This window comes from Anabrus simplex, chromosome 4, assembly GCF_040414725.1.
Source record: "Anabrus simplex isolate iqAnaSimp1 chromosome 4, ASM4041472v1, whole genome shotgun sequence".
Lineage (NCBI taxonomy): Eukaryota > Metazoa > Arthropoda > Insecta > Orthoptera > Tettigoniidae > Anabrus > Anabrus simplex.
The window spans coordinates 108,324,042-108,350,327 of record NC_090268.1 but is presented as its reverse complement, the minus strand read 5'-3'; the positions used below and the strand labels follow the sequence as shown (position 1 = coordinate 108,350,327).

Below are 26,286 nucleotides of genomic sequence, written 5' to 3'. Positions count from 1 at the left end.
AACTAAGACGACGATGGTTAGACTGAGTTTCTAATGATTTAAAAATAAGAGGTATAGAATTAAATGAGGCCACACAGTTACAAATGTAGGATTGTGGCAGAGTTCAGTAAATTCACAGAGGATTGCAGACTACATGCTGAAAGGCATAACAGTCTGTAACGTAGATGTATATGTATGAATGGATGTATTTATGCAAATGAATGTATTTTACATACTGAAGTGTCTATTCAAGTGGGGAAAGCGGATGATGTTGTTGATGATGATGATGATGATGATATCATTTACTATGCTTTAGTGGGGCATTAGAATAGCATCCACAGTACCCCAGCCTGTCATAAGAGGCAACTAAAAGGGGCCCCAAGGACTTTTAACGTGGGAGTCTGGGTGGATGATCATGGGGCACTTGCTTTCATTTATTTTTGCCAGGCTCTTCACTTTCATCTATCCTATCCAACCTCCTTTGATCAATTTGTATTCTTTTCTAACCCTGATGGTATTAGGTTTTCGAGGCGTAGGGATTCTTTCATTTTCATGAGCTACATGGCCCTTTTCATTCTTATGCCAATACCTTCATTTTTCAAATTGTCAGGCCTCTTCCATTTTCCTTCTGATGGGTGTTAATTGCTGATGGTTGCCCGTTTGTGCTTTCTCTTAAATCACCACCACCACAACTTATCCTGTTTTGTCCTTTGTTACTGGTGACCTTGAGCTAAGCACTTAGTACTTTTGTTCAAAATTAAGGGATGGAATCCTGATACTATTGGTTTGCATTTAAGCGTGCTTTTATACAAGAAACTCATGCAAGTACATTTTCTGCCACATTAAGGATTTACTTTTCAGAATGATATTTTGCACTCGTGTCTCTCAATGCTGGTAGAAGTTAGGGATGTTAAACACATAGCATTATTACTACTACTGAAGTCAGCAGTAGTCCTTATGGTTCAAAATTCTCTCTTTTGATATTGTTGCTCTTTAAAAGTAATTTAAATATTTTGTGTTGGCACTTTAGGGTGTGGTTCTGTGTTGAAACTTCTCATGTAAATTGCTGTGAATGGTAACATACTGTAATATATTTAAACATCTCACTAAATTCCAGGTTCGTGGTTCGTGATTTTATCTATAATGAAGAGGAGTTAGCTGCTGGGAAGAATGAGATAACCAAGCTAGTGACTGATAAGAAAAAGCAGTTTGTAAGTCTTTTTAAAATTCTGTTTATTCTTCAGAGAATACCTCGAAGTTTCTTTAAATTTTACATGTATCACATGAAGAGAAGCAGCTGGCATTTAATGAACATGTTAGAAAATTTTCAGTTGTAGTAGAAGAGGAAATATTTTTAGTATTCTTGATAAAATTGTTTGATATTCTTATTTGTCTTTTTATTTCCTTGTTTATTTATTTATTTGTTTAATTAGAGCCTCCGTGGCTCAGGCAGCTGTGTGCTGGCCTCTCACTGCTGGGTTACATGGTTCAAATCCCAGTCACGCCATGTGAGATTTGTGCTGGACAAAGTGGAGGCGGGACAGGTTTTTCTCCGAGGACTCTGGTTTTCTCAGTCATCTTTCATTCCAGCAACTGACTCCAATATTTCATCTGTCGGCCATTAATCATTGCCCCAGAGGAGTGCGACAAGCTTCGGCAGCCAGCACAATTCGTATCCTCACTGCTAGATGGGAGCTTCATTCATTCCATTCCTGACCCGGTCGAATGACTGGAAACAGACTGAGGATTTTCATTTTTAGTTTTTCTTAAATTCATTTGTCAGATATCATAATTAACCAGTACAAGTCCCGATCAGTTTGTATGCTCTTGATGTCAATACTTTCCTGGTATTTGCCTATGTCTTACCTGTTGCAACACATAATGGCTGAACTATAAGATAACTTTCCTTGCTGAAGAAATTTACATTTAAAAAAAATTATTTCCCATTTCTTAGTTCCCATAGTTTTTATCACATTGTTCATTACTATAATAACATTTTGGTATTTCACTTCCAATTCTGAACAGAAATTTAGTCTTTTCCATGTGATTGAATGTATGTATTTTTTATTTTTTTTGTACATGTTAGAAAGGGATAAATTGTTGTTAAATTAGTGCAAACTGTTATTAAGTAAGGAGTCTCAGTAATTCTCAGAATTGATTATATTGAGTTATTCGGGATACCTGAAGATTTGAATTTTCTGTTTCTTTTTTTTTTTTTAATCTACTTCAAATTGCTTACTGTCTCAGTTCAATAGTTCTTCATTTATCATTCAATCTAGTCCTGTATCTTTAGCATTCTTCTGTAATTATCTGGATATTCAGCTTCAGAATTATACAGTATAATACTTGTAAGGAAGAGTTAATAATACGTATATAATGTCTACAAGTACGGGCCGTGAAAGCATCAATGTTAACATTAATAATACCATATTTACTCGCCTATAACACCCCCTCTTTTCCCTAATTTTCAACCTTAAAAATAGGGGGGAGTATGATAAGTGAAATTTTCACATATAGATTAGATTTGCATGGTTAAAAGCAAGGAACTTCTAGTATATTTAAATCAACACACAAAATAGTTACAGTATTTAAATCTATTCTTTATTTATGCAAAAAATGATATTAGCACATTTAAACAGTTTTATATCAGCTCCCACCTGCATTATCCCAGCAAGCACCATGCCAAAGCTGCACAGTACCTTGCGGAGCTCAAGGCTGTGCAGCGTTGCAGTGTTTTTTTGTTTTTTTGCTAGTTGCTTTACGTCGCACCGACACAGGTCATATGGCGACGATAGAACAGGAAAGGGCTAGGAGTGGGAAGGAAGCGGCTGTAGCCTTAATTAAGGTATAGCCCCAGCATTTGCCTGGTGTGAAAATGGGAAAGCATGGAAAACCATTTTCAGGGCTGCCGACAGTGGGGTTCGAACCTACTATCTCCCGAATACTGGATACTGGCCGCACTTAAGCGACTGCAGCTGTCGAGCTCGGTGCGTTGCAGTGTCATGCGGCAACTGCCTTGAAATATAAAATATTTGGTTTAATACCGAATTTTATGTCCACATTCTCAAATTTTCCTTTCTTCACACAGCGTAAGGAATTAGATATTTTCTTTGCTCTCAATTTTTTTGTGGCCCTGGTTATGTCAGTAACAAATAGTACACGCCTGCACTTCATATTAATGACTCGCTGCTCTCCTCCATTTTCTGCAGCATGTTCCAACACATTCAACTTGAGGAATGCTGTAAATCTTGCTGTCTTGCTCATTTTCACTCCAGTTTGTGTACTGGACACTCCGTAATTACACACTACATGTGGCCACATAGGATGCGGAGCTCGAAAGCTGGAAGGGCATTGAGAAATCTAGGGTAAGGGAGGAGAGTAGCCAAGGACAAAGTACAGGTGATGCAGAAGAGTGGGTTTTACTGTTAAATGAAATGTTGCACTTGCTACTTGGTAATTTGAAAGATTTTTTCAACTGTTTATAGTCCCCCAGATTTCTTTCCTCCTCCCTGCGATAATAGTCGAAAATTAAGGGTGGAGTGTTATAAACAAGTAAATACGGTATGTAGAATAGACAGTAAAATGCAACAATATTGAAGTATTGTATTTTTGTTGATTATTAATGGTTCATTATTAACTTTTTCACAACTCACGATAATGTTATTAAGTCATCAGGTTGTGTTAGTTGACTGATGACTGTTGGTCATCATAAAAGTAGCACTGTAGGCTAGCTGCTCACAAAAAATCTCTAAAAATCTAAGGCAGTATAGCCTAGATGAAAAGTGAGCTAAAATGCAATTGCTTTCTTCTGTGAACCTGATAGTGCAGTTGTAGTACCATCGACTTAATAGTACCTTCTGTAGCTAGGTCATTGACTGGCTATTGTTGAATGCCATTACTCAGTAGCTTCCCTATTTTCACTTAGGCATCAGTGAAAGCTACATTTTATTCTAGCCTTCATTCATGGGGTTGCAATAGACAGAGCGAAACTATAACAGTTGAAGTTTCAATTGCTTGGAGCTGTTTTAAAAGATCTAGTCCTATTTGTTCCTACTGACATTGTGGAGGTTGAAATAATAACAGTAAGTTAATTTATTAATTTGTCCACCTAATCATTACAATAAATCTTGTCTTTGTTGGATTACATTGACATGTTAATTAAAATGGTACATGTTTTGCCTTACATATAGGCATCATCAGTCATGGGTTTAACCTTGAAATCAGGTGCCTAAACCCATGGCTCATGATGCCCATATGTAAGGCGAAACATGTACCATTTTAATTAACATGTCAATGTAATCCAACAAAGACAAGATTTATTGTATAGGTGGACAAATTAATTAACTTTTTGTTATTATTTCAATCAATTATCTTCAATACGGATCAAAAATGATATTTATCACTTGTAATTGTGGAGGTTATCCAACTAGTAGTAGCATGGTTCCAATTTCAAGTTTGAGGCGTACCTAATTTTTAAAATTTACTTTTAGAGTCCAAAGTTCACTATCGCTCTTCTTAAATATGCCTTCCATTCGATATGGTAATTCAGTGGTTTATGAAAAAGTTACTAGAGTAGAACGCAGCCCGGAAGGCAGTTTCGTTGCACAGAGAGAGACGGAAGTATGAGGTGCGGTGATGCCAATGTGGCTACTCATAACAGCATGTATGTGTAAACATTTTTTCATCCAGTTATATCTTGAATTCCAAAGCGATGACCTATAATTGTTTTGGGCTTAAACGTTTCCTAAAAGTCCAAATTAAATTTTTAACATCAAACCCCGCGAAAGTGTTCAGGAAAATTTTTGAGATATTAAGGTAAATGGATGGTCCAGTTTCAATGCCGTAGGATATTCGCCATTTTTATACATGGAAGATAGGAAACTTAAAACGGTCCACCTTTTAAGTTTTAAGTTTCCTATCTTCCATTCTCAGTTCAATACGGACAAAAATGAAATTCTTAGATTTAAATTTTTATACATATCAAATATTGTTGTACGCAGAACATTTTTATTGAAATCATCGAGGACCGTCACTGGCTTCTTCCTCTACGGGTTCTTCTCTGGCGACCTGAACACCGCATTATTTTTATTTCCGAAGCTTGTTTTATCCTCTGTAGTGTTTGCAGCCCGATACCACACGCAAGTGCTGTCTTCTTTTGAAGCGTGGCAACATGGCGTTCCTCACCTTCTCCGCCTATGAACGCCTGCTGCTGCATGCTTACCAAATACAAATACACTTTAAATACTATTTCCCTCGCCTGTCGACGGAATACTTGTCTTTTTGCTCTTCCTGGATCTATCATACACATGCAAATAGTTCCCTAAATTCGTTGATTATGATATTTACAAATAAAACTCTAAACATTCACTCGTGACGTGCACAAACAGGCACCTCTTACTGAAATTATTCTATTGGCTCAGCGGAAAACACGTCATACTACAAAGCGTGCGAATGTTACTGCGCAAACCTCTTCAAACAACCTTCCGGGCTGCGTTCTACTCTAGCATCTACCACAATGAATAATGTTACATGTAGTGTGCTCTTTTGTCACATTTTATGGTTACATTTGCATAACTGAATCAAAAGCTGACTTAGTTGGTACTAATTTTTGACTTGTTTCACCACTATCTGGTTAGGAATCAAATGTTACAGGATTTAATTCCTGGGGTAGGTGAACATTTCTGAGAAGTGAAAGTGTAAATGGTATTTTATATAAGGTGGCTTGAAATATATCTCTGTCTAGCTGCTCCTGTTTCAGCTAGTCAATACTTCATTCGTTTCTTGTTTTTTTTTTTTTTTCAAATAGATTAAATGTTTTCCTTTTCTTTTTTGTTCCTCTGTCCTGACTTACTACAACTTTGTCTTTAAAATTTGCTCTATTCGTCTGGAAAATAAATTTTTGTTTTGTAATATCTCCCTTTTCTGACAGTCTTTTGAAGGAGAACTAGGCTTCAGGTGTGGAACTGCAATTGCTGCAATCTGTAGCCTTATTGAGAAACAAGCGGTAGGAGTTCATATCTTTGTTGAGTGTCGTTCATAAAATTGTTGCATAAATTATAACATTAATATTTCTGTGGAATGTTGTTAACTCATCCTCTAGAATTATTTTATCTTCTTTCTTGTCTGTAGATTTTATATCTAATTGACAGCTTAAAGTAACTACTTCCATTTATATTCAGTTACTTCCCTGTGCTAACACATGGTTAATCTCGAGCTATGATGTCTGTGTTTACATTGCATATAGTTCTTCTTGATGATAGGTTGGTAATGTCCATTTTCTGTGTAGACTACATATTTCAGGTGTCTTCTGAATGACAAGGAATACGATTGCCTGACTTCTCTAACACATCTAAACAGTTGAGTTTTGGTGTGCATGTTTAGATGTAGAATACCAGCTTAAGAAGTATGAAATAGAATAAAATTCCTTAGTATTTGTGTTGCATTGAATTTGCTAATAACCAACTAGTATAAAGAAGCAAGTCCATGCTAATTTTATGTACTTTTTCATTTCCAACATTTCACAATACTTATCAGGCTGAGCTGCTCAAATGGTAGTGTGTTGGATTTCTGAGCGGATTCCATCCCATCTCATTCTGGTGTTATTTGAAGATGCTCAGAAACACCAGTTTTGTGACAGTAGATTTATCAGCATGTAAAAGAACTCCTGTGGGATAATATTTCCTACATGAAAAATGTAGTTACTGGGCTGAGTGGCTCAGATGGTTGAGGCGTTGGCCTTCTGGCCTGAACTTGGCAGGTTCGACCCTGTTTCGCATTTGAAGATGCTCAGATATGTCATCCTCGTGTCGGTAGATTTACTGGCACATAAACGAACTCCTGTGGGACAAATTTCCAGCACCTCTGCACCTGCGAAAATCGTTAAGAGTAGTCAGTGGGGTGTAAAAGCAATAACATTAATTAAAAATGTAGTTGGTGAGTCATAAAGTCAACAACATTATTATTACTTTATGGGATTGATTCTTTAAGTTGTTGTTCTGTGCTATAGAGTTTCTCTGCAGGTGCAGGGTCCACTCTTCAGATTGACACATGCCATTCTACCCGATTATACGCATGTTTGGTTCAAGTTCAACTGTCCTCACGACTGTGTCGAATGCATATTGCTGCTGTTGTCCTGACCTTCCATGAGGGCGCTTGCCCTTGATTGTGAAGTTGTAGGCATCGTTAGGGAAGTACCGGTTGCTGCTCTCAGATCATGGCTATACTTCTTCAGGTGCCCTTCCTATGTTTTCTCATGAATGGGAGCAATTCATATCTTCTGTTGGTTTGTGTCATTGGCTATGTGGTCAAGAACAGACACTTGAAGAGATCAGTGTAACATCCTCATTTTCATGGTGTGTAGAGGACTCTTGGAACGTTTGGTGACTGGCAATTCTAAGCCTCATACAGCACCACTAGTTAGACCCTAGTGTGGATACACCTTTGATTTAAGGTGGACCAGCATACACTTAGTGCAGATTATGCCTGTGACCCCTTTCCAGCCAAGCCATGCTGCTCTCACTCTTGTATTTATTTTCTGGCCAATCCCTATCCTCGTACAAGGAATAGTCTTAACCCACCCATGCTGTTGAAATTGCCACTTTTTTTCCAAGCTCTTGAACAAATGTACAGAAATGCTTGAGATCTGGCTTCTTAATATGGCCTGTGTGTCAGTGGCGGCTGGTACAGAAAATCATTGTGTCCTGTAACCCATCCCCCATCCAAAAAATAAAAATATTTAGAAACATATGTGGTTTTCAAGAGGCTCTCCACTAAGTTTTTCATACTAAACAAACACGCAAACAACCCCACACATATACACATTCCTCATACGAAACTAGTTAAACGCACACCACCACCTGCAATGACAAAACATTCACAAACTCAGAAACACTTCAATCAATCATTCACTACTGATCTGCATTTAGGGGAGTCGCCCAGGTGGCAGATTTCCTACCTGTTGTTTTCGTGGCTTTTTCTTAAGTGATTTCAAAGAAATTGGAAATTTATTGAACATCTCCCTTGGTAAGTTATTCCAATCCCTAACTCCCCTTCCTATAAACGAATACCACATACCACTTAGTCGAGCAGCTCGTCTTGTTTCTCCCAAGTCTTCCTAGCCCAAACTTTGCAACATTTTTGTAATGCTACTCTTTTGTTGGAAATCACCCAGAACAAATCGAGCTGCTTTTCTTTGGATTTTTTCCAGTTCTTGAATTGGCTGTAATGAATTAGAAATTAGGCAGTTACTTGTGAAACTAGAGGAAATGGCAGCAAAATTTGGCTTACGGGTAAATGACAAAAAGACACATTACATGGTTGTACAGAGACTGAATTATGAGGAGGTTGACAGATTGCCTTTGAAGATTGGGAAATATATATTTAAAAGAGTAGAGGAGTTTAAATTCCTTGGTGTATTAATCAGTGAGAAAAACCAAAGGCAACAGGAACACCAAGCTGGAATTAAGAATGAACATAAGGCATTTTACTCTGAGCCCTATATTAGGCTCCAAGTTTTTAACAAGGCATGCAAAAATGATTATCTACAATACAGTCATTCGACCAGTACTTCTGTATGGTCCCGAGACATGGAGTATAACCAAGAAAGAGCAACTACAGTAGTAAGCCTTTGTGAATAAGGTTTATAGAAGGAAAAGACCTTCAGGAAGAACTCAAAGCATGTAGAAGAAGGAGATTAACATTGTATGCTGGACCCTCCAAATTGATAACTAGGAAGAGCAGGCTCAAGATTGAAAAGGATGGAAGAGGATTGTGAGATCGGCACGGGAACTTCACGTCCCTCAGAAACCTCTGGAGTGAGTGAGTGAGTGTCTCGTACACTGGAACCATACTCTAGTTGGGGTCTTACTAGAGACTTATATGCCCTCTCCTTTACATCCTTACTACAACCCTTAAACACCCTCATAACTATGTGCAGAGATCTGTACCCTTTATTTACAATCCCATTTATGTGATTACCCCAATGAAGATCTTTCCTGATATTAACGCCTAGATACTTACAGTGATCCCCATAAGGAACTTTCACCCTATCAACGCAGTAATTAAAACTGAGAGGACTTTTCCTATTTGTGAAACTCACAATCTGACTTAACCCCATTTATCATCATACTATTGCGTACTGTCCATCTCACAACATTATCGAGGTCATCTTGCAGTTGCTCACAATCTTGTAACTCTATACAGAATAACATCATCTGTAAAAAGCCTTGTCTCTGGTTCCACTACTGTACTCATATCATTTATAAATTTATAAGAAAACATAAAGGTCCAATAATACTGCCTATAGGAATATTCCCTTATTAATTATTACACGATCAGATTAAGCTTTGCCTACTCTAATTCTCTGAGATCTATTTTCTAGAAATATAGCAACCCATTCAGTCACTCTTTTGTCTAGTCCAATTGTACTCATTTTTTCCAGTAGTCTCCTATGATCCACCTATCAAATGCTCTAGATAGGTCTATCGCAATATGGTCCATTTGACCTCCTGAATCCAAGATATCTGCTATATCTTGCTGGAATCCTACAAGTTGGGCTTGAGTGGAATAAACTTTCCTAAAACCTAACTGCCTTCTATCGAACCAGTTATTAATTTTGCAAACATGTCTAATATAATCGGAAAGAATGCTTTCCCAAAGCTTACATGCAATGCATGTCAAACTTACTGGCCTGTAATTTTCAGCTTTATGTCTATCACACTTTCCTTTATACACAGGGGCTACTATAGCAATTCTCCATTCATTTGGTATAGTTCCTTCATGTAAACAATCTTGAAATAAGTACTTCAGATATGGTACTATATCCCAACCCATTGTCTTTAGTATATCCCCAGAAATCTTATCAATTCCAGCTGCTTTTCTAGTTTTCAACTTTTGTATCTTATTGTAAATGTCATTGTTATCATATGCAAATGTTAATACCTTTTTAGCATTAGTCACCTCCTCTATCTGGACATTATCCTTGTAACCAGCAATCTTTACAAACTGCTGACCGAATACTTCTGCCTTTTGGAGATCCTCACATGGTGTGAGCACGCAAAAACAGAACTTCTCAACGTTATCAAAATCATTGAAATAAAACCAGCAATGTTGTAGTGCAAAATTACATGTTTTTATAGTGGCATTTATAAACTAGACATTTTGTAATTAAAGGAAATCACAATATGTCCTTATTTTGACAAGTATGTTTTATGTAGTTCATCAATTTACAAATGTGGCTATGGAATAGGCAAGTTGGGAGTATTAAAACACCTGTTGGGAATAGCTGATGGCTTCCTCTACAGTATTTTGTTTTCCCGTTTGCTTTGAGTGATCGCCTCTTAAATACTACTGCGGAGTCAAGAGGGTGCCACTTGCCATGTTTTCATTTTGGTCGAAATGCTGGTGTGACCAGTGCTGCCTCTATGTGGTCGAACAAGGACTCGCTGTGAAGTGATGTCTTGGCTGTTCTTTCCACAGCACATCGGAAAAGTTGGGCACGCATGCGCAAAAGGCAGAGTTCCTGCTTTCTGGCAAAAAGCTTAGAAATTCTTGCTGAGCTGTGATCTGCACAGGTACGTGTCAGCTTGTGATTGTTAGAAGCAATCCACTCTGTGTACAGCTGCTATACTGAGATTATTGGTATTAATATGGGCTTAATAATCTTGTGCTGGGGGTGTACCACCTCTTTGTAAAAAGAACATAATGACGCCTCATACATTATTCTTGTTTTCTGGAGGTTCTGGAAAGCTTTGAAAAATACATATTTTGTGAGTGATTTTTTTAGGTAAGGGGGAACTGTCAAAATCTTACAAAGAGAAAACAAATTGAAGAAACATTTCATTGGAAAATTTAACTAGGAAGAAGTACTTTGCAAAATATTAACAATTAGGAATATTAAATAAAAATGTATAAATTTCATTAACATTATAGCACTTTTTCTTTTAAAGATGAAGGCTGATTTTTTAAATTTAGAATTTTTCCTGCACCAAATACAGGTTGTCATGGACACAAAGAGCACTGGGACAAGAGATTATCATCATTATTGTTAATTTAATTCATCAGTCATAATGCCACTATGAAGCTTAGGCAAATTTTTGTAATCCAGACAGTGGCTGATATTATTATAGCTCAAAGGAATAGCATCTAAATATTGCAGTGAGTCTATTGCAAAGTTGCTGCAGTGTCTGCCATGAAGACCTTTGACAGTCCAAACTGTTCATGTGGAATGGTCTCTCTAGCACCAGTCATCAAACTGAATTTTGTAATGGTTTTCAAGTGGTATTTTGCTGTATAATACACTATTGTTTGCTCATATTTCAATGTCTTCTCTAAATCTACTTCTTCAGGTTGGCTTCCATAGGACTCAAACCTAATGGTATGGTCCTTGACATCCTCTTGAGATTAATTTTGTTTAAAGTCAATAATATCAATATAGCAACACCAGCAGAGATTGTCGTCCTGGGATCTGCCCAGTACAGTCCTTACAGCTGACATGTTTGTGGTTTCTATTCAGTGCTGATTTGACCGTTGTACTTTCAGACCCATGTGTTTTCTAGAGTGCATTGTTTGTAGAGAAGCACTTCTTTGATGTTCTTTCTTACTTGAATTATTATAAGCTCTGAGCATCTATTTTTGTCATGCATGCCCTATGTGTATCACTTAAACCTCCTCTGCCAAAAACTGACTGGTCTTCTGTTAACTTCATTGCAAATATATACTGGGCAGTACTACATGCATCCCATTTTTTTTAAATACAGCATCTATTTTAAATCATGGCTCAGATGCTACTGGCTACTCTACCAATAAATTCAGTGCATGTATTTTGAGGTACAGAAACAAAATAAACCACACATAATGTATTCATTTATAGTGCTAACGATGTTAAAGAGAGCAAGTTCATTTCTTTCATCAACATGTTTGATTGTGTTATTTGTAATTAATTGTGTACAAAATACAGCATTAACCCCGCCTAATTTTCAGTGTATGTTCAATAACTAATATGGTGATTGTATTGTGTAAGATAATTTTATGTGGATTTGATAAATATCTGCATAGAGTATAATGAAAGAAAGAGATGTGTTGGGAATTTTTGAAAGTGCATAATATCCAGCTTTTATACATTTGGAGAGTGAACTAGAATGCATAGAGAAAATCCTTACTGTACAAGCAAAACTTTTATATAATTCAGAAGTGAACTTGCTGAAGTATTTGGGTACTCTGTATATCGAGTTGTTTCAGAATGTGTTTTAAAACTCAAATGTGTGTGCATGGTGGTCTTCGGTTCAGAAGATCCCTTATTGAGCAGGTTGGCTGTGCAGTTAGATTCACGCAGCTGTGAGCTTGCATTCGGGAGATAGTGGGTTCGAACTCCACTGTTGGCAGCCCTGAAGATGGTTTTCCGTGGTTTCTCATTCTCACACCAGGCAAATGCTGGGCCACATCCTTCCCACACCTACCCCTGACCTATCCCATTGTTGTCATAAGTTCTGTCTGTGTTGGTGCAATATGAAGCAAATTGTAAAAATTCAGAGGATCCCGGGTTCGATTCCTGGCTGTGTCGGGGTGGTTTGTTCCTCTGGCTCGGGGACTAGGTATTAGTGTTTATCTTAATACACTGAGCTCAATAGCTGCAGTCGCGTAAGTGCGGCCAGTATCCAGTAATCGGGAGATAATGGGTTCGAGCCCCACTGTCGGCAGCCCTGAAGATGGCTTTCCGTGGTTTCCCATTTTCACACCAGGCAAATGCCGGGGCTGTACCTTAATCAAGGCCACGGCTGCTTCCTACCAATTCCTAGGCCTTTCCTATCCCATCGTCGCCATATGACATATCTGTCGGTGCGACGTAAAGCAAATAGAAAAAAAATCTTAATACACACATCTTCATTCTCACACAACACATCACACAATCAGCCACCACAGAAACATGCAATAGCAGGTGCATACCTCCACAAAGGGATTGCCATCAGACATCCGGGCATAAATTCAAGTGCAGCGCCGAGCCCAAGCAATTGGGAAATGGCCAGGAAGAGGAAGAAAAAATGCACTATTTTGTATTTGTGCTTTTATTTCAAAAGACTTTTTTTTAAAACAACTTTGGTTCTGTTTTTAACCCTTTTCTGCATGAATTAATTTCTGGACATGAATTATATAAAAATAGTATCAAAGGCATGGTGTGATTCTACGATATTTTAATGAAATTATTTTAATACACAATGTAACACAGATAATATAGCATGTGCCATATATGGCACACTAGGCAGATTCTACATTATAAATATGTCAAACAAATTACGACACTGAATTCTTTATCTTTAGTTTCAGAATTGCCCTATTGAATGTGGTATGGTACAAACATTCTATATGCAGGCCTATTGCACATTTGATGCACATGGTACGGGGATGACCTTGACAGGTTTCTGCAGCACAGTGTTTCCGTTTTTTATCAGGAACCATGGCAACCAGATGGTTTCTCCCATCATATCTGATGTCTTCTTTGATCGGATGGATCCTGAAGAGCTTGCAGTACGACCTGGCCCTCTCAGTAGCGTTGGGTTGGATGTCAGGTAGCACTGCACAATATGTCTTCTAAACTGCAGCTGGGGAAGATCATTCCCCGTTTTTCCGGCAGAGGACCCAAGCATTGTGAATGGACACATCTATTAACCACGTAAACATAGGCCACCACCATTTTTTCCCTCGCATGTGTATTCTGTACAGTGCAGTGTTTTTGTCCATTCGATCAGTTCCATATACTGGTTATATTTTCCAAATGCACGTGGGCGAGGGACAATGATGTTCATTTTTTGCTGCTTTGAGTACCGAGACCCACCAGAAGCTGGCCGAACTCCATGCATTGTTGAAGCAATAGTGACAGAAGAGTTGTCAAGCCACCGTATGATTATTATTCCACTCTCCTTGCTACTCCTGTACTCATAGTAGCCCCTCTCTTTCTTCCTAATCATTTGCTTAGAAGGAATCAGTTCACAGTTTTTGGGGATGTGATTTTTGCGGATTGTTCCTGTACCACCACATCCACGTTCTCGTAAGTGTGTTAGTAAGGCACCAGACGTAAATAAGTTGTCAAAACAAAAACTAAATCTCAAAGGTTTCACTTCCTCCGGAAACTCATCAATCACTTGAATGAAAGGTGCTGTAGCCTTACCGAAAGCCTTCTCATACTGTTCATTTTTTTGAGGATTTTGGCCTTGGTACACTTCAAAATTTACAAGGTACCCTTGTACACTATTCAAGCACCATACCTTATAGCAGGGCCTCTCAAACGCCCAAAATTTCACGCGTGCAAATCGAGGCGCAAGAGCTCCGTGCACTGTGCATCGGTCTTGCTAGGCTCGGCTCGGACCATCGCTTCGTCTCTGGGCTACTCGGCTAAGCTCGACTCAACTCGGCTCTAATTTGGAGCGCTACGGAGCAAGCGATGAAGAGGGAGACAGGGGGAGCGAGCGAGTCAGGAGTGGGGAAAGAGAGAGACAGCGCTATTGCTCTAAATCGAGGAGCGGGGGTCTGCACTCTGGTCAACCAAGCGAAGTCGTCTTTTGCACCGTGCACCCTGAGAGGCCCTGCCTTATAGCCAAATCTAATAGGTTTGCCTTTTAGTAATTGCTTGCAGCCATGTCTGCCATAGTATTTTAATCATGCATTTGTCATAGGACAGGTTTTGCTCAGGACAGAAATTTGAAATAAATTTATTTTTCAGTCTGTCTGTGAGTGGCCGGAGTTTCCACATTTTATCACAATTGTTTATCTTTGTATTATTACATGCATGCAAAAGCCTCATACTAGTCTCGAAATGGTCTCTTCTCATGGCGCAGTACGCAGGTTCATTTCTCATATCAGCACCCGAATCCCAGTAGCTCCTTCTACTCGGAAGGGGACTGTACCCAGACAGAATAAGGATACCAATGAAACATTTCATCTCATCCACTGATGTCCTTGGATCAGCACAGTTTTTAAAGAGAGCATAATTAGAAGCCTCTGTTATCAAAAAATCTGTAAGCTTTTTATCCCAAACAATTCAAATAATTCAACTGGAGATAAGTTTCTATAGGTTGTGTAGTCACTAACGGGGAATACTGGGCTTGTTTCTTTGAGATCCTCTACTCTCCAGTCATGGTATGTCTTCTTATTAACAGCAACAGGCGGATGAGAACTCTGATTGCTTACTTGTGGGTCCCACACTTCAACAACAAAATATACGCAAATTTTTAGTCAACTAGGAAGAACCCAATGATGTTTTTAACTATCTTCATTTGAAGCTGGTGTTGTTTTAACTCTGTCTTAGCACAGCCTCAGTTTATAATCAACAAAAGCTGTTCACTTGCACTGTGCACTCCATTCAAATAGAGAGTGACCAACGGAGTTTGACTACCTCATGAATCGTTGGGCGAATTATTTTGGTTGGAGCCAAATTACAAATAGACAAATTGGAATGTTTTACCTCATCAATTTTAACAATTAGAAATAAGTGTACAGTAATTATAAATTGTGTTTTTATTTTGCCAACATTTGTATATACTACGCAGAACTACCATCGAACTCAATATCATACGGACTTTGATTACTTCCATTTTTATACTGTGCATAACCTCATTTTAATATTAAGAAACCACTAGCGTATTTTACTATGTGTAACTAGTCTGTTGTTATTTCGTTTAGGATAGGACTTTGTACGTGTTTTTAATGTATTCTTTCTTACATATATTGCTCATAATTTCCAACCAGATGTCTGGTTTAATTTTGAGGTGCTTTGATATGACTGATGATGCCCCACATGGAGGGCGAAACATGTCTCCATTTTAACGATGTTTAACTAAAAAATGTTAACATCCAGTAATGTATTGAATAGGTTGGAGTCCAATAAATTCTTTTATATTATTATTATTATTATTATTATTATTATTGAGACCTATCTGTGTCGGTGCGACGTAAAGCACATTAACTTGTGTGTGTTATGTATGAATGTGTATGTGTAATCTAGAGCTTAGATGTCACTGTGACAGCTGCTGCTGTGAAGGGCAGCTGAGGGCTTGATATTGTCCAGTGCTATGAGATACCTGCAGAATGAGTGGACCAAGAAGGGATGTAATAGTTACTGGTTGCCATCTCAGGAAGCAGTCGGTCAGGCCTGTTTCCGTCCTCCTGAAATTGCCCAAGTTGGCCATTGGGGAATTGATTGTGAAGTGAAAATGGAGAGACTCAACTACAACAAAACCATGGCCAAGTAGGCCTACATCTGTTGACCAACTGGGTCTGTTAAACACTGAAGAAGCAGGACAGGAAAATTGTGGGAATACAACAGGGCCACTAATTTTGCAGCTAGTACCATGACTGCACTGGGAGATAAGATGACTGGTGTTTAAAACTCATAAATTCTACATTTTTCTGTTGAATTAAAAGCACCATGTTCGATGGCATAAAGAACACCACTACTGCTCTATGGATGACTGGAGATGTGTGATCTGGAGCGATGAATCACACTATGCCATATGACATTCAAATGGAAGGGTTTGGGTGTGGTGAATGCCAGGTAAATGATGTATGCCAGCCTATACATTGCCCCGCAATTAAATTTGGCAGAGGTGAGATGGCATTTGTTTGTCGTGGAAAGGATCTGGTCCTCTCTAATATATATATATATTTTAATGCTATTTGTTTGGGGCGTCGACCTATAGAGATCTTTTGCCCCTACTTGCACCATATGATATGAACCTGCGTGTAATTGGAATTGCAGAAGTGTAGAGTGTTGAATGTGAGGAAAGGAACGTTAAGGATGGCACAAACACCCAGTCCCCAGGCCAGAGATATTAATAATTTACAGTTAAAAATCCCTGACCCAGCCGGGTATCGAACCCGGACCCACCAGGTGACAGGCAGACGCATTGCCCCCTACACCGCGGGGCTGGACAGGTCCTCTCTAATACTGTCAGGCATATTAAAAGCAGAAAGATATTAGGAAAATATTGACCAGCTGCATGTTGTATATGGTGGAAGACCAGTTCAGAGATGATCATTGTTTTCTGCTCCCTGCCATTCAGGAGTGGTTTGTAGACTGTATGGTTCTGGAAATGGACTTGCCAGCCCAGAACCCCAACTTAAGTTCAATCAAACAATTCGAGGGTATACTAAAATGGCAACTTTTCTTCTGACCTGAATGATCCACATCATTAACTAATTATTATTATTGTTATTATTATTATTATTATTATTATTATTATTATTATTATTATTATTATTAAAGTGACTTTATTGTGGCGAAGTTAGGACTCCTGGCCCTCTCTTACTCTTAACCACTTCGTGTATATAAATGGTCACCTAATTTACAATATACGTTTTACAATTTAAGAATTTCAACATTTTACATTTTAATATATACCAACTGTATAAAAACTGAAATGACCTAACCTAAACTCGGTACTAAAAACAACCATGTTCACTCTCATTCATGCATCCCATTCACACTCAGGAAAGCCTGGAAGTGCTTATAAAATGATGTTGGCAAAGGGTTTTAAACTTTGTCTCAGATTTAGCATCCTAATGTCATAAGGGGAGTTCTTTGCACCAGCTGGTGGCGGTGATCATGAACAATGTCAAATTCATACTGACACATGCATTTTGGGCATGTTGCTGTCTCATGTCTTACTCATTATTTGTATCAATCAAAACTGTATCACATTATTCCAGAAGTGGAAATAAAAGTGACTGAATGAGCTTTATTTTCAGGGACCAAGGAAATATAATTTTAAACCACTTCAGGGGATGTAGGCTTTGATAAATCTTTTTGCACACATTTGTCACATGTTGTTTACTGTTTTGTGCTGTAGTATGTTTCCTCTCCCATTTCTGTCGACATGTTCCGACACAGAGTTCGAGTAGTAACCAAGTATGAGGTTAACCGGGTTTACTCCATTCTGTATTAATGTCAGCTATTGGGCATTATATCCGAAGAACACGTAGAGGACAGTTTTGAGTAGGTATCCGGATACTTTTGGTAAGATATAGTGTAAGTGTTTATTTACATGAATGACTTGCTTCTCTGTTTAATTACCTATCCAGAGATAAGTTTGAAAAAGAACTTAAAAATGAATGTACCAACATTTTGAATAATTGTTTGCTCATATAAATGAGCCACGAATTTACAATATAAAGTTTACAATTAAAGAATTTCAACATTGTACATTTTAATATATACCAACTGTATAAAAACTGAAATGACCTCTAACCTAAACATGGTCCATTACGTTTTTTTTTTCAGGGCCCTTTGGTACGATGGTTGAAAGTAAACTTCAGTGAATGTTTTTGTGCCTGGATTCATGTCAAGGCTCTGAGAGTGTTTGTGGAATCTGTTCTCAGGTAATGTATTAGAATATTTGAAGTAATGTGAGAAATCTTAAAGCATAAATAATTTTCTTGTTATGATAATACTACATTATGCAACAAGCCTATAATGGCAATAATTAAGACACGAGTATGTTTATAAAACTAGCGAAGCAAGTTTTATAATTTCTATACAAGTGTCTTAATTACCATTGTAGGCGAGTTGCATACAACTTTATTCTCGACAGTAATTGAACTCTATTCTTTAAACATTCATAAATTTCTGTCAAGATGTCGATTACAGTTGAGTTTACTGAACAGAGCGCATGCGCTAGGTTATTGACTTTCCATGAGTGGATCAGAGACCTTGACAATGTCATGTTTTCAAAGCTTTATTTCAAATTCAAATTGTTTATTGTTCAGTTGGTGAAGTGAATTTGCAGGAATGTGCCATGTGTTTGTGGAATATTGGAAGTAGAAGGTGCATTGATGTTAACACGTTCAGTACCTGCTTCTGAGCGGGACACTTGAATGCCTGGACCAGCCATTTTCATGCCCGGCCCTCTTGACGTGCATCACTTAATAAAATTTACAATTACTCCTAAACTATGAATGTTAGAAAAATTATACTTCGTGCTTACCTCTAGTAAATATTTAGGGTGTTCTGGTGTCACAGGTTTCAAAATACATCTAATTTTATACAGCCTATCTGTATTTTTGGCATAATGATTATTGTCATTGAAGTGAAGAAATGAAAGAATATGAAGGAAGCGTATTCAGAACATTGTTTTAGAAAATATCGGAGTATGAAAAACAGGGTCTTCGGTCCAGTATATTTTTATATCAGGATTTTGGACTAATCGGTTTCCACGATTGCATGATCGAATTCTTTGTGAAAGGCCGGGGCGACGCACTTATCACTTGACTCGCATATAGATTGGTCTGCTCACACACATACTGATAAAATTCGTCATTCATGAAAATACTCATGTAACTCAAAATATCCTGCTTATTTTCTATTTGAATATTTATAACTGAATTCTCTGTAAATAGTGGAACAGGTGGACAATAACTAGGATGATATGTATCAGGCACTTCACCTTCCTCTATAGGCCTATCGGATTTGGGAATCGGAATTTCCTCGTCACTCTCACTTTCACTATCTGAGTCTATTTTAGGAATAAGTTCATCACCAGAATAATCATTGTGAACAATATGTAATAATTTATCTTCCGTAAGAAACTTTGTTTTATAAGCCATTATACTAAACTCGGTAAGAACGACACCCACTGCATTGAAATCTCAAGTACCGACTTGACGCGCGAGGAAGTGCTGAGATATTCCCGCTAAAACAGCTAAGATAACATGAGCCCACTCAACGCCAGGGTTATCTCAAAAAGGTAAACCAACTTCCTGCTACAACCAGTAACGCTGACTAAGGTGTAAGACTGTATAGATGACGAATATAAACAGCATTGCTTCGCGCGGAACATTAAGCGTCTTGCGCCGTCCGCGGCCCGCAGCATAGGAGCAAGCTTAAACATCTTACGCCGTCCACGGTCCGCAATGAGTTAATATGTGTGTCCGACATGTTCGATTTTGGAAAAAGTGCAAAGCTAGTGCGTTGAATGCAGGTGCGATGCTATCCTTACCTAATTGGTGAAAATCTGAACTCTGATTGGTGGAGAACTTGTATCATAATGAAACTTGAACTATAATGAGCGTCATTAAGATTCAGTTTTCTGGCATATAATATTTATATTTTGGCATCGTCGAGCATAATTATATATTATATGCTTATTTTGTGATGAGAATGTTGACCGAGAATGTCTCAAGCCTGTAATATGCTTAAGCAACAGCCTTAGGATGAAACTTGGTAAAGGTATTTAGTTTATATGTCACGCATTACTCGGAAAGGGACCCAAAATTGGCAATGGAAATTTTACAATGGAGCTGAACGAAAGTGTCTAGAGTGTAGAAATTGCATTTCTGTGTTTTGACTTTTTGCACTATCTGTGGGTCTTCTTTAACAAACTGAGTTTCATAGCAGTTCGCGGCTTCACCACTTGATGTCATGAAAACTTGTACAAACAGTGAGAAAATTAGTGAAAGCTGTAAGTGCGTTGCCGGACTGAGTGGCTCGGACGGTTGAGGTGTTGCCTTCTGGTCCCAGCTTGGCAGGTTCGATCCTGGCTCAGTCCGGTAGTATTTGAAGGTACTCAAATACGTCAGCCTCATGTCGGTAGATTTACTGGCACGTAAAAGAACTCTTGAAAAACTAAGTTCCAACATCTCGGCATCTCCAAAACCTGTAGAAATAGTTAGTGGGACGTAAAGCAAATATTATTATTAGAACCACAAAAATCTCAAAAATGAAAAATTCTACTTTAGGTCCCTTGCCATGCAGAGGGTCACATAATGTCTCAAGCCCATTATTTGCATCAGCAATAGCTTTTGTATGAAACTTGGTAAATGTATTTGGTTTATATTTTAATGCTACCTCAGTCAACTGTTTTAATTCTCTTCTTTACTGAAGATTATTTTTAGCCAGAGGTAAAAATAATATATTTGCAATTTTATTGAATATGAACCAGAGTACTTAGTCATTTTATCTCTTTCATATAGAGTTCTACAGATGCATTTGGTGTAGTCTAGGGATAAGGTATTAAAACTTGAAGTTGAATAGAATATTGTGCTATGATAGCCTGCTTCCCTGGTTGAAAAACGAGTGACAGTTTTCAACATGATAAATACATTTGTATAATAAGTAGCTTTTTTTACATACAGTTGTAGGTGAAAGCATATTAATGAGTTTGTAATTATTTTCAATGTGCAATGTTTATTCTCTGTGAAAAAGGCAAATATTTATTTGATACTGAGAATGTATATTTTTGTCAGTCAATCAACTAATAGTGCCTTATTGCTTCTGCCATGCTCATTTATTCAGGGGAAGCATATTCCTTTGGGAGTAGGTGTTACACCCTACTTATGATTATCCTTTTTTCCTTGAGACACAATCACAATCATATTCAATAGTTTCCACCCTTCGACTGAGTCTCTTCTTGATTCTCAAGCAAAATTTTATGACTGCTTGCCCTTTCTGATGCCAACCCACAATTGAATCTAAATGGTCGCTCCTAACCTGGAGAACAGATACCCTTGTAGCAGCCCTTATTGTGAGATACAAATGTTACTTGATGGTCTCTAGTGTTGGGTCTCCCAGGAGCGAGTCGTTACTGATGAACGACTCTTTTTGTGGAGCGACTCCCCGCTCGCTCCTTTCAAAAGAGCGGACCGTTCAAACACAACACTTGCTCATACTGAGAGCGTCAAGAGAGAAAGAGAGAGAGTGAAGAGAACTTACCTTGACTTTCAGTTCAGCTCATCACCCAACCTCGCTCCGCTCCTCGCCATGCCGCTCTTTCCTCTCCAACTCCGCTCCTTCGACAGATACATGTAACCAGTCTGTCTTTACCACCACGTTTGAAACTACGTCCTTTGGCAACACACAGCGCCTGTCTAAATTTGCTATTCATCATTTGTTTCATGCCTGTAAATTATTACTTAAAATGGAATGAAATAGTGTTTAATATGGTAAACTAATCCGGCTGCATTCCTATAATAATATTCTTAGGCATATAAAACTAGAAGCTAAAGTTTATGTACAAACTATTTACACAGACAAAGTACATCACCCAAAATACATCACTCACTTAAATTAGAATTTAAAAATAAAATCTGGGACACTCGCTTTCCTGTGAGTCGGCTCCTTCTATCAGTTATGGTCTGTCCTGCCTTTGAAAAAATTCTCTCACAAGGCGTTGAAGTAGCGACTACACACAAACGCTTCAATGCTAGTTTGTGGAGAGAAGGGTACACATGCTCTCTTTCTGACCACCAAATAAGTGGATTTCCTTTCAGAGGCAACAATGGCTCTTGAAAGAATTTATCCACTTGAATTATCATAGCTGATTTTGGGTGTGGACTCCGGACAAAACTCAAAACTTTAGCTGTGAAGGCACCCCACACAATGGACTCCTTATCAGAGAGGGCAATAGGAGAAACATCATCTGACCTGACGGGAAGTTGGTGACTTTCACAGAAGCGGATAAGTCCTTGTTTGTAGGAGTCATAACTCTTATCCGCGAAACCATGTAATTTAAAGCGCGGATCTACTGCTGTTGCCTCTGAAAATATGGCATTCTCTTCGATATTTCTAAACTTTACTGTGAGAGCTTCCAGTATCTTTTGAGCCATCTCTTGCACTTCCGTACATATTGCAGAGTTATTTACAAACTGGATACACCATTGTTTAAGTGACTGGCTCAACAGAATCACTTTAGAGGCTGTCACTTGTTTCTCACTGCTCATCTCTTCGGTGACCAGTTTGGAAGCTCTGAGCACTTCACAAACTTGCTTAATCTTTTCGATGTCATCACTAGTTAGCTGCGGCTGATCAGGGTAGTTTAAGGCAATTGTTAAAGTTAGAGCTCGTTGGACCTCAATAATCCTCTCAAGCATAACGAAGGTGGAATTCCACCTCGTTACCACATCTTGTTTAATACATAAGACTGGTTCACCCATCTGCTCCTGCATTTTTCGCAGTTTGCCTTCAGCTTGTGAGCTGCGTTTGAAAAAGTCCACAATTTTTTTCACGTTTGCAATGATGTCTTTAACACAGTGGAGTCCGCACTTCACAACTAAATTTAAATTATGGGCAAAACATGGGATATGCCTCCAGGATGTCTGATGTATTGCAGCCACAATATTTGCAGCGTTATCGCTAACAATACACATGATTTTAGTCTCCACTTTCCACTCACGAGCAACTCTTAGGAGTTCTTCAGCCAAGTTTGGAGTCGTGTGCTTCTCGTCGTACTTGAAACATTCCAGTAGAACAGATAACCAACTCGACTCCCTTGATGAAATGAGCCGTCACGGAGAAGTAGGAATCGTTGTTCATAGAAGTCCAACCATCAGTAGTTAATGTCACATAGACTGCGGACTCCAATTGTTCTTTGACATTCTTTCGTCATATTATACAATTGTGGAAGAATTACTTGCGATAGTTTTTCTTGTAGGAAAGTTATAAGCGTTATTGAGTTTATGAATCAGTGTCCTAAATTTTTTACTTTCAATGATGTGGAATGGCAAGTAATTTTCCACAATTGTCTCCAAAACTAAAAAATCAATTTCTCTATTCCTTTTGTTGGAAAGAGGTCGGTGCATGTAGGAACTAATGGACGTCTGACCTGAATTCTGGTGCGGCGTTCTGCTTTGCTCAGCCGATGCTGGTGTGACTGCACAGTCATCTTCATTAGAAGTTGCAATCGAAGCCATTTCTGACCTACGATCATCCGAAATTTCTTCTGAAGAGGGAAGAGTGGGCGTAAGCCGTACTGTAGATAACGACATAGTAGGATGTAAATTTCAAATGTGGCGCGAGAGATTGAATGTACTGCCACTTTTATACGAAATCTGTTTTCAGCAAAAATTTCACTTTGCTTTCCCATCGCCTAAATCTTCAAAAAAGTTTCAAATGTCACTCTTTTCCTTTTGCCTTAAAGCCATGATTCCCACTGAGCACTGTAGACAAAACTGACCATAGACCGATATTCAACAAACAACAGTTCACAATGGATCATTGGTGCCAATGAATAAAACAGAAAAAGCAGATAATGTTGTCTATTCAAAATTTTGACGCGTTCGTTTTTGTATAAAATAATTTAAAAAATACATAGGAATTTCTCGCATTATGGAAGTAGTCAAATTCTGCATAAGAGAAATGCCGAATAATCTCAGTGTACACTGGAATTATGAGAATTTATTTAATGAATGGTTTACGAGTTGAGTTGGTCATAATGTCTTTATGGCAGGGGCAGGTACACTGAGACTGACACATCTGGTTAACAGATTTTGATACCCTGTCTCTTTTGTGTTATGTGTTTCTCACAATTTGTCGGGTTTCCAAGAAAGATATTTTCGAGAAGAACCGTATTGCAATGCTATCTATTGGCTATTTGATGAATTAGTCCTAAAAACAGTTTGTAGTAAGGGATGGGGGTGAACAAGGGTACAGCCTACCAACACAGATTGTTTGTCGTCTTTATTTTTAAAATATTTAACAGGAAAAAATATTATTATTCTCGGAATTATATCATTCTAATATTCTATGCAAGGACATACATTAGAATGTATTTATTAATAATATAGATTTTCAACCATTTCCTTCCTTCCTTCCTTTCTTTCTCACAATGTCATTGGCAGCAGTGGCACAGACGCACACATCTTTAAAAGAGAGAAGAAAGAGCGATACAATGCTTGGAGCGTGTCGAAGGAGCGAGTGAATGTGGTGTGTGGGGTGGGGGTGTGGAAGAGGCTAGGCTCTTCTAGCTGTGCGATGCTTGGAGCAAACCGCTCCTACGAACGACTCCCCGGAGCTGACTCCATCTGGAGAGCGGAGCGGAGGAGCGTGCTCCTTTCTTTGAACGACTCCGACTCAACTCTAGTTTCAGAGGCATTTCCTCCTCTGGGAGACTGTCACCCCCAAGATGGCTCCCCCACCTAATCCACACGAAGCCACTGGCCTTCTCAGAGTGTCAGGTTATTTCCTGCTACCCAGCACTCTGCATTTAGTCCCTGGCTGTATGGACTACTCCATTACCGTAGCAGGGTCACCTGGCCAGACCAACCCTGAGACATTTTTCTATTATAGTTGTCAGAAATGTATTTTGGCCTGTTGCGCAGAGAGCTGCTGTCAGCAAGGGTGTCAAAGTGTTACCAAATACACCAGCTCCAAGTAAGAAGCCTGGTATTCTGTCTGCTTGCATGAGAGAGAATGGTCTTTTTTCTTCGGAAACAACAGGGTTAAACTCTGAAAAGCCCTAGTATGCTATTCGTAGTCGTGTTTAGTCCGGACTAAAGCTGCGACTGGCAGGAATTACTTTGGCTGCCATTTTGAATCATGGTCGAGTGCAACCTCCAATTCATTGTCAAAGAGTGTGACCAGAGATTAATGCACCGTGGATAACCATAGCGGCTGAATACCTCATCCTGTAGAAGACTGTTGATGCGTCCCATCGTGGTTTCTGGTATCTGAAAGGCTTCAATCCGTCTTGTGAAGAGGTCGGTGATTACTAGGAGTCCTGTTTTACCCCTCCCAAGGGTGTTGCGGCCGTCTTCCTCACTGACTAGAATCTGCCTTCCTGTTGCTCGCCTTGGTGCAGGCGCAGATGTAACACACTCTCACATAGTCAAGAATGTCTTTCCGCATTTTGACCCAGAAGAATCTTCGTCAGATTGACTGATATGCCTCTTCACCTCCTGCATTTCGGGCTTCAGTGCTGTCATGGAACTTCTCGAGGATGTTCGTTGTATGCTGTCTAGGGATTGCCACTATTGCGGGCGTGCCAGAGAGGTGAGATCTGTACATTAAGAGTCGTCCGTCAACGTTCACTATTGTATATTTCTTGTTAGCACATTGGATTCGCATTGTCATGAGCCGGTTACTTATGGGAGTGACTTCTTTTATTGAGCCTACTATACTTTTATGTATCATGAAGGCCATTCCTAGTAAGGGAGTTCCCTTACCAACTCTCCTGTCCATTTTACTCTTGAAGATCCGGTAGTTTCCATAATCATTTGTGTCATCAGTGAATCTCGTTTCCTGCAGGGCAAGTATCTGGATTTTCGGTTGATCTAGTTCTGTTACAAGATTGTGCAGGACTAAGGTATTTACATTGAACATGCCAATGTATGTGAAGGTTTTGGATGTTAGTTTGCCAGAGAACTCCTACTTTCTCTGTGTTCGTGATTGGCTGGGTTCCCCAGAATCCGAATACCCAGTAGCCGTCTCGTGACGGGTGGATTGGTTACCACCTGGGGTAATACTGATTTTACTCTCACGAATCATCATAGCTTATAATCAAAGATTGGTCTAGTGTTTCCACTGGGAAATTAGGACCAAGGATTGCTAGT

General features: G+C 38.8%; 1 protein-coding gene across 1 annotated transcript in view; it reads left to right on the top strand.

The window, feature by feature from the left end:
• The window catches only part of Vha44 (V-type proton ATPase subunit Vha44), a 75,348-nt gene that overhangs the window by 35,094 nt on the left and 13,968 nt on the right, over positions 1-26,286 (top strand). Inside the window, exons 7-8 of the mRNA XM_067145164.2 lie at positions 1,097-1,190; positions 18,248-18,345. Of these exons, the coding sequence (XP_067001265.1) occupies positions 1,097-1,190; positions 18,248-18,345 (192 nt within the window). The remainder of the gene's footprint in view (positions 1-1,096; positions 1,191-18,247; positions 18,346-26,286) is intronic.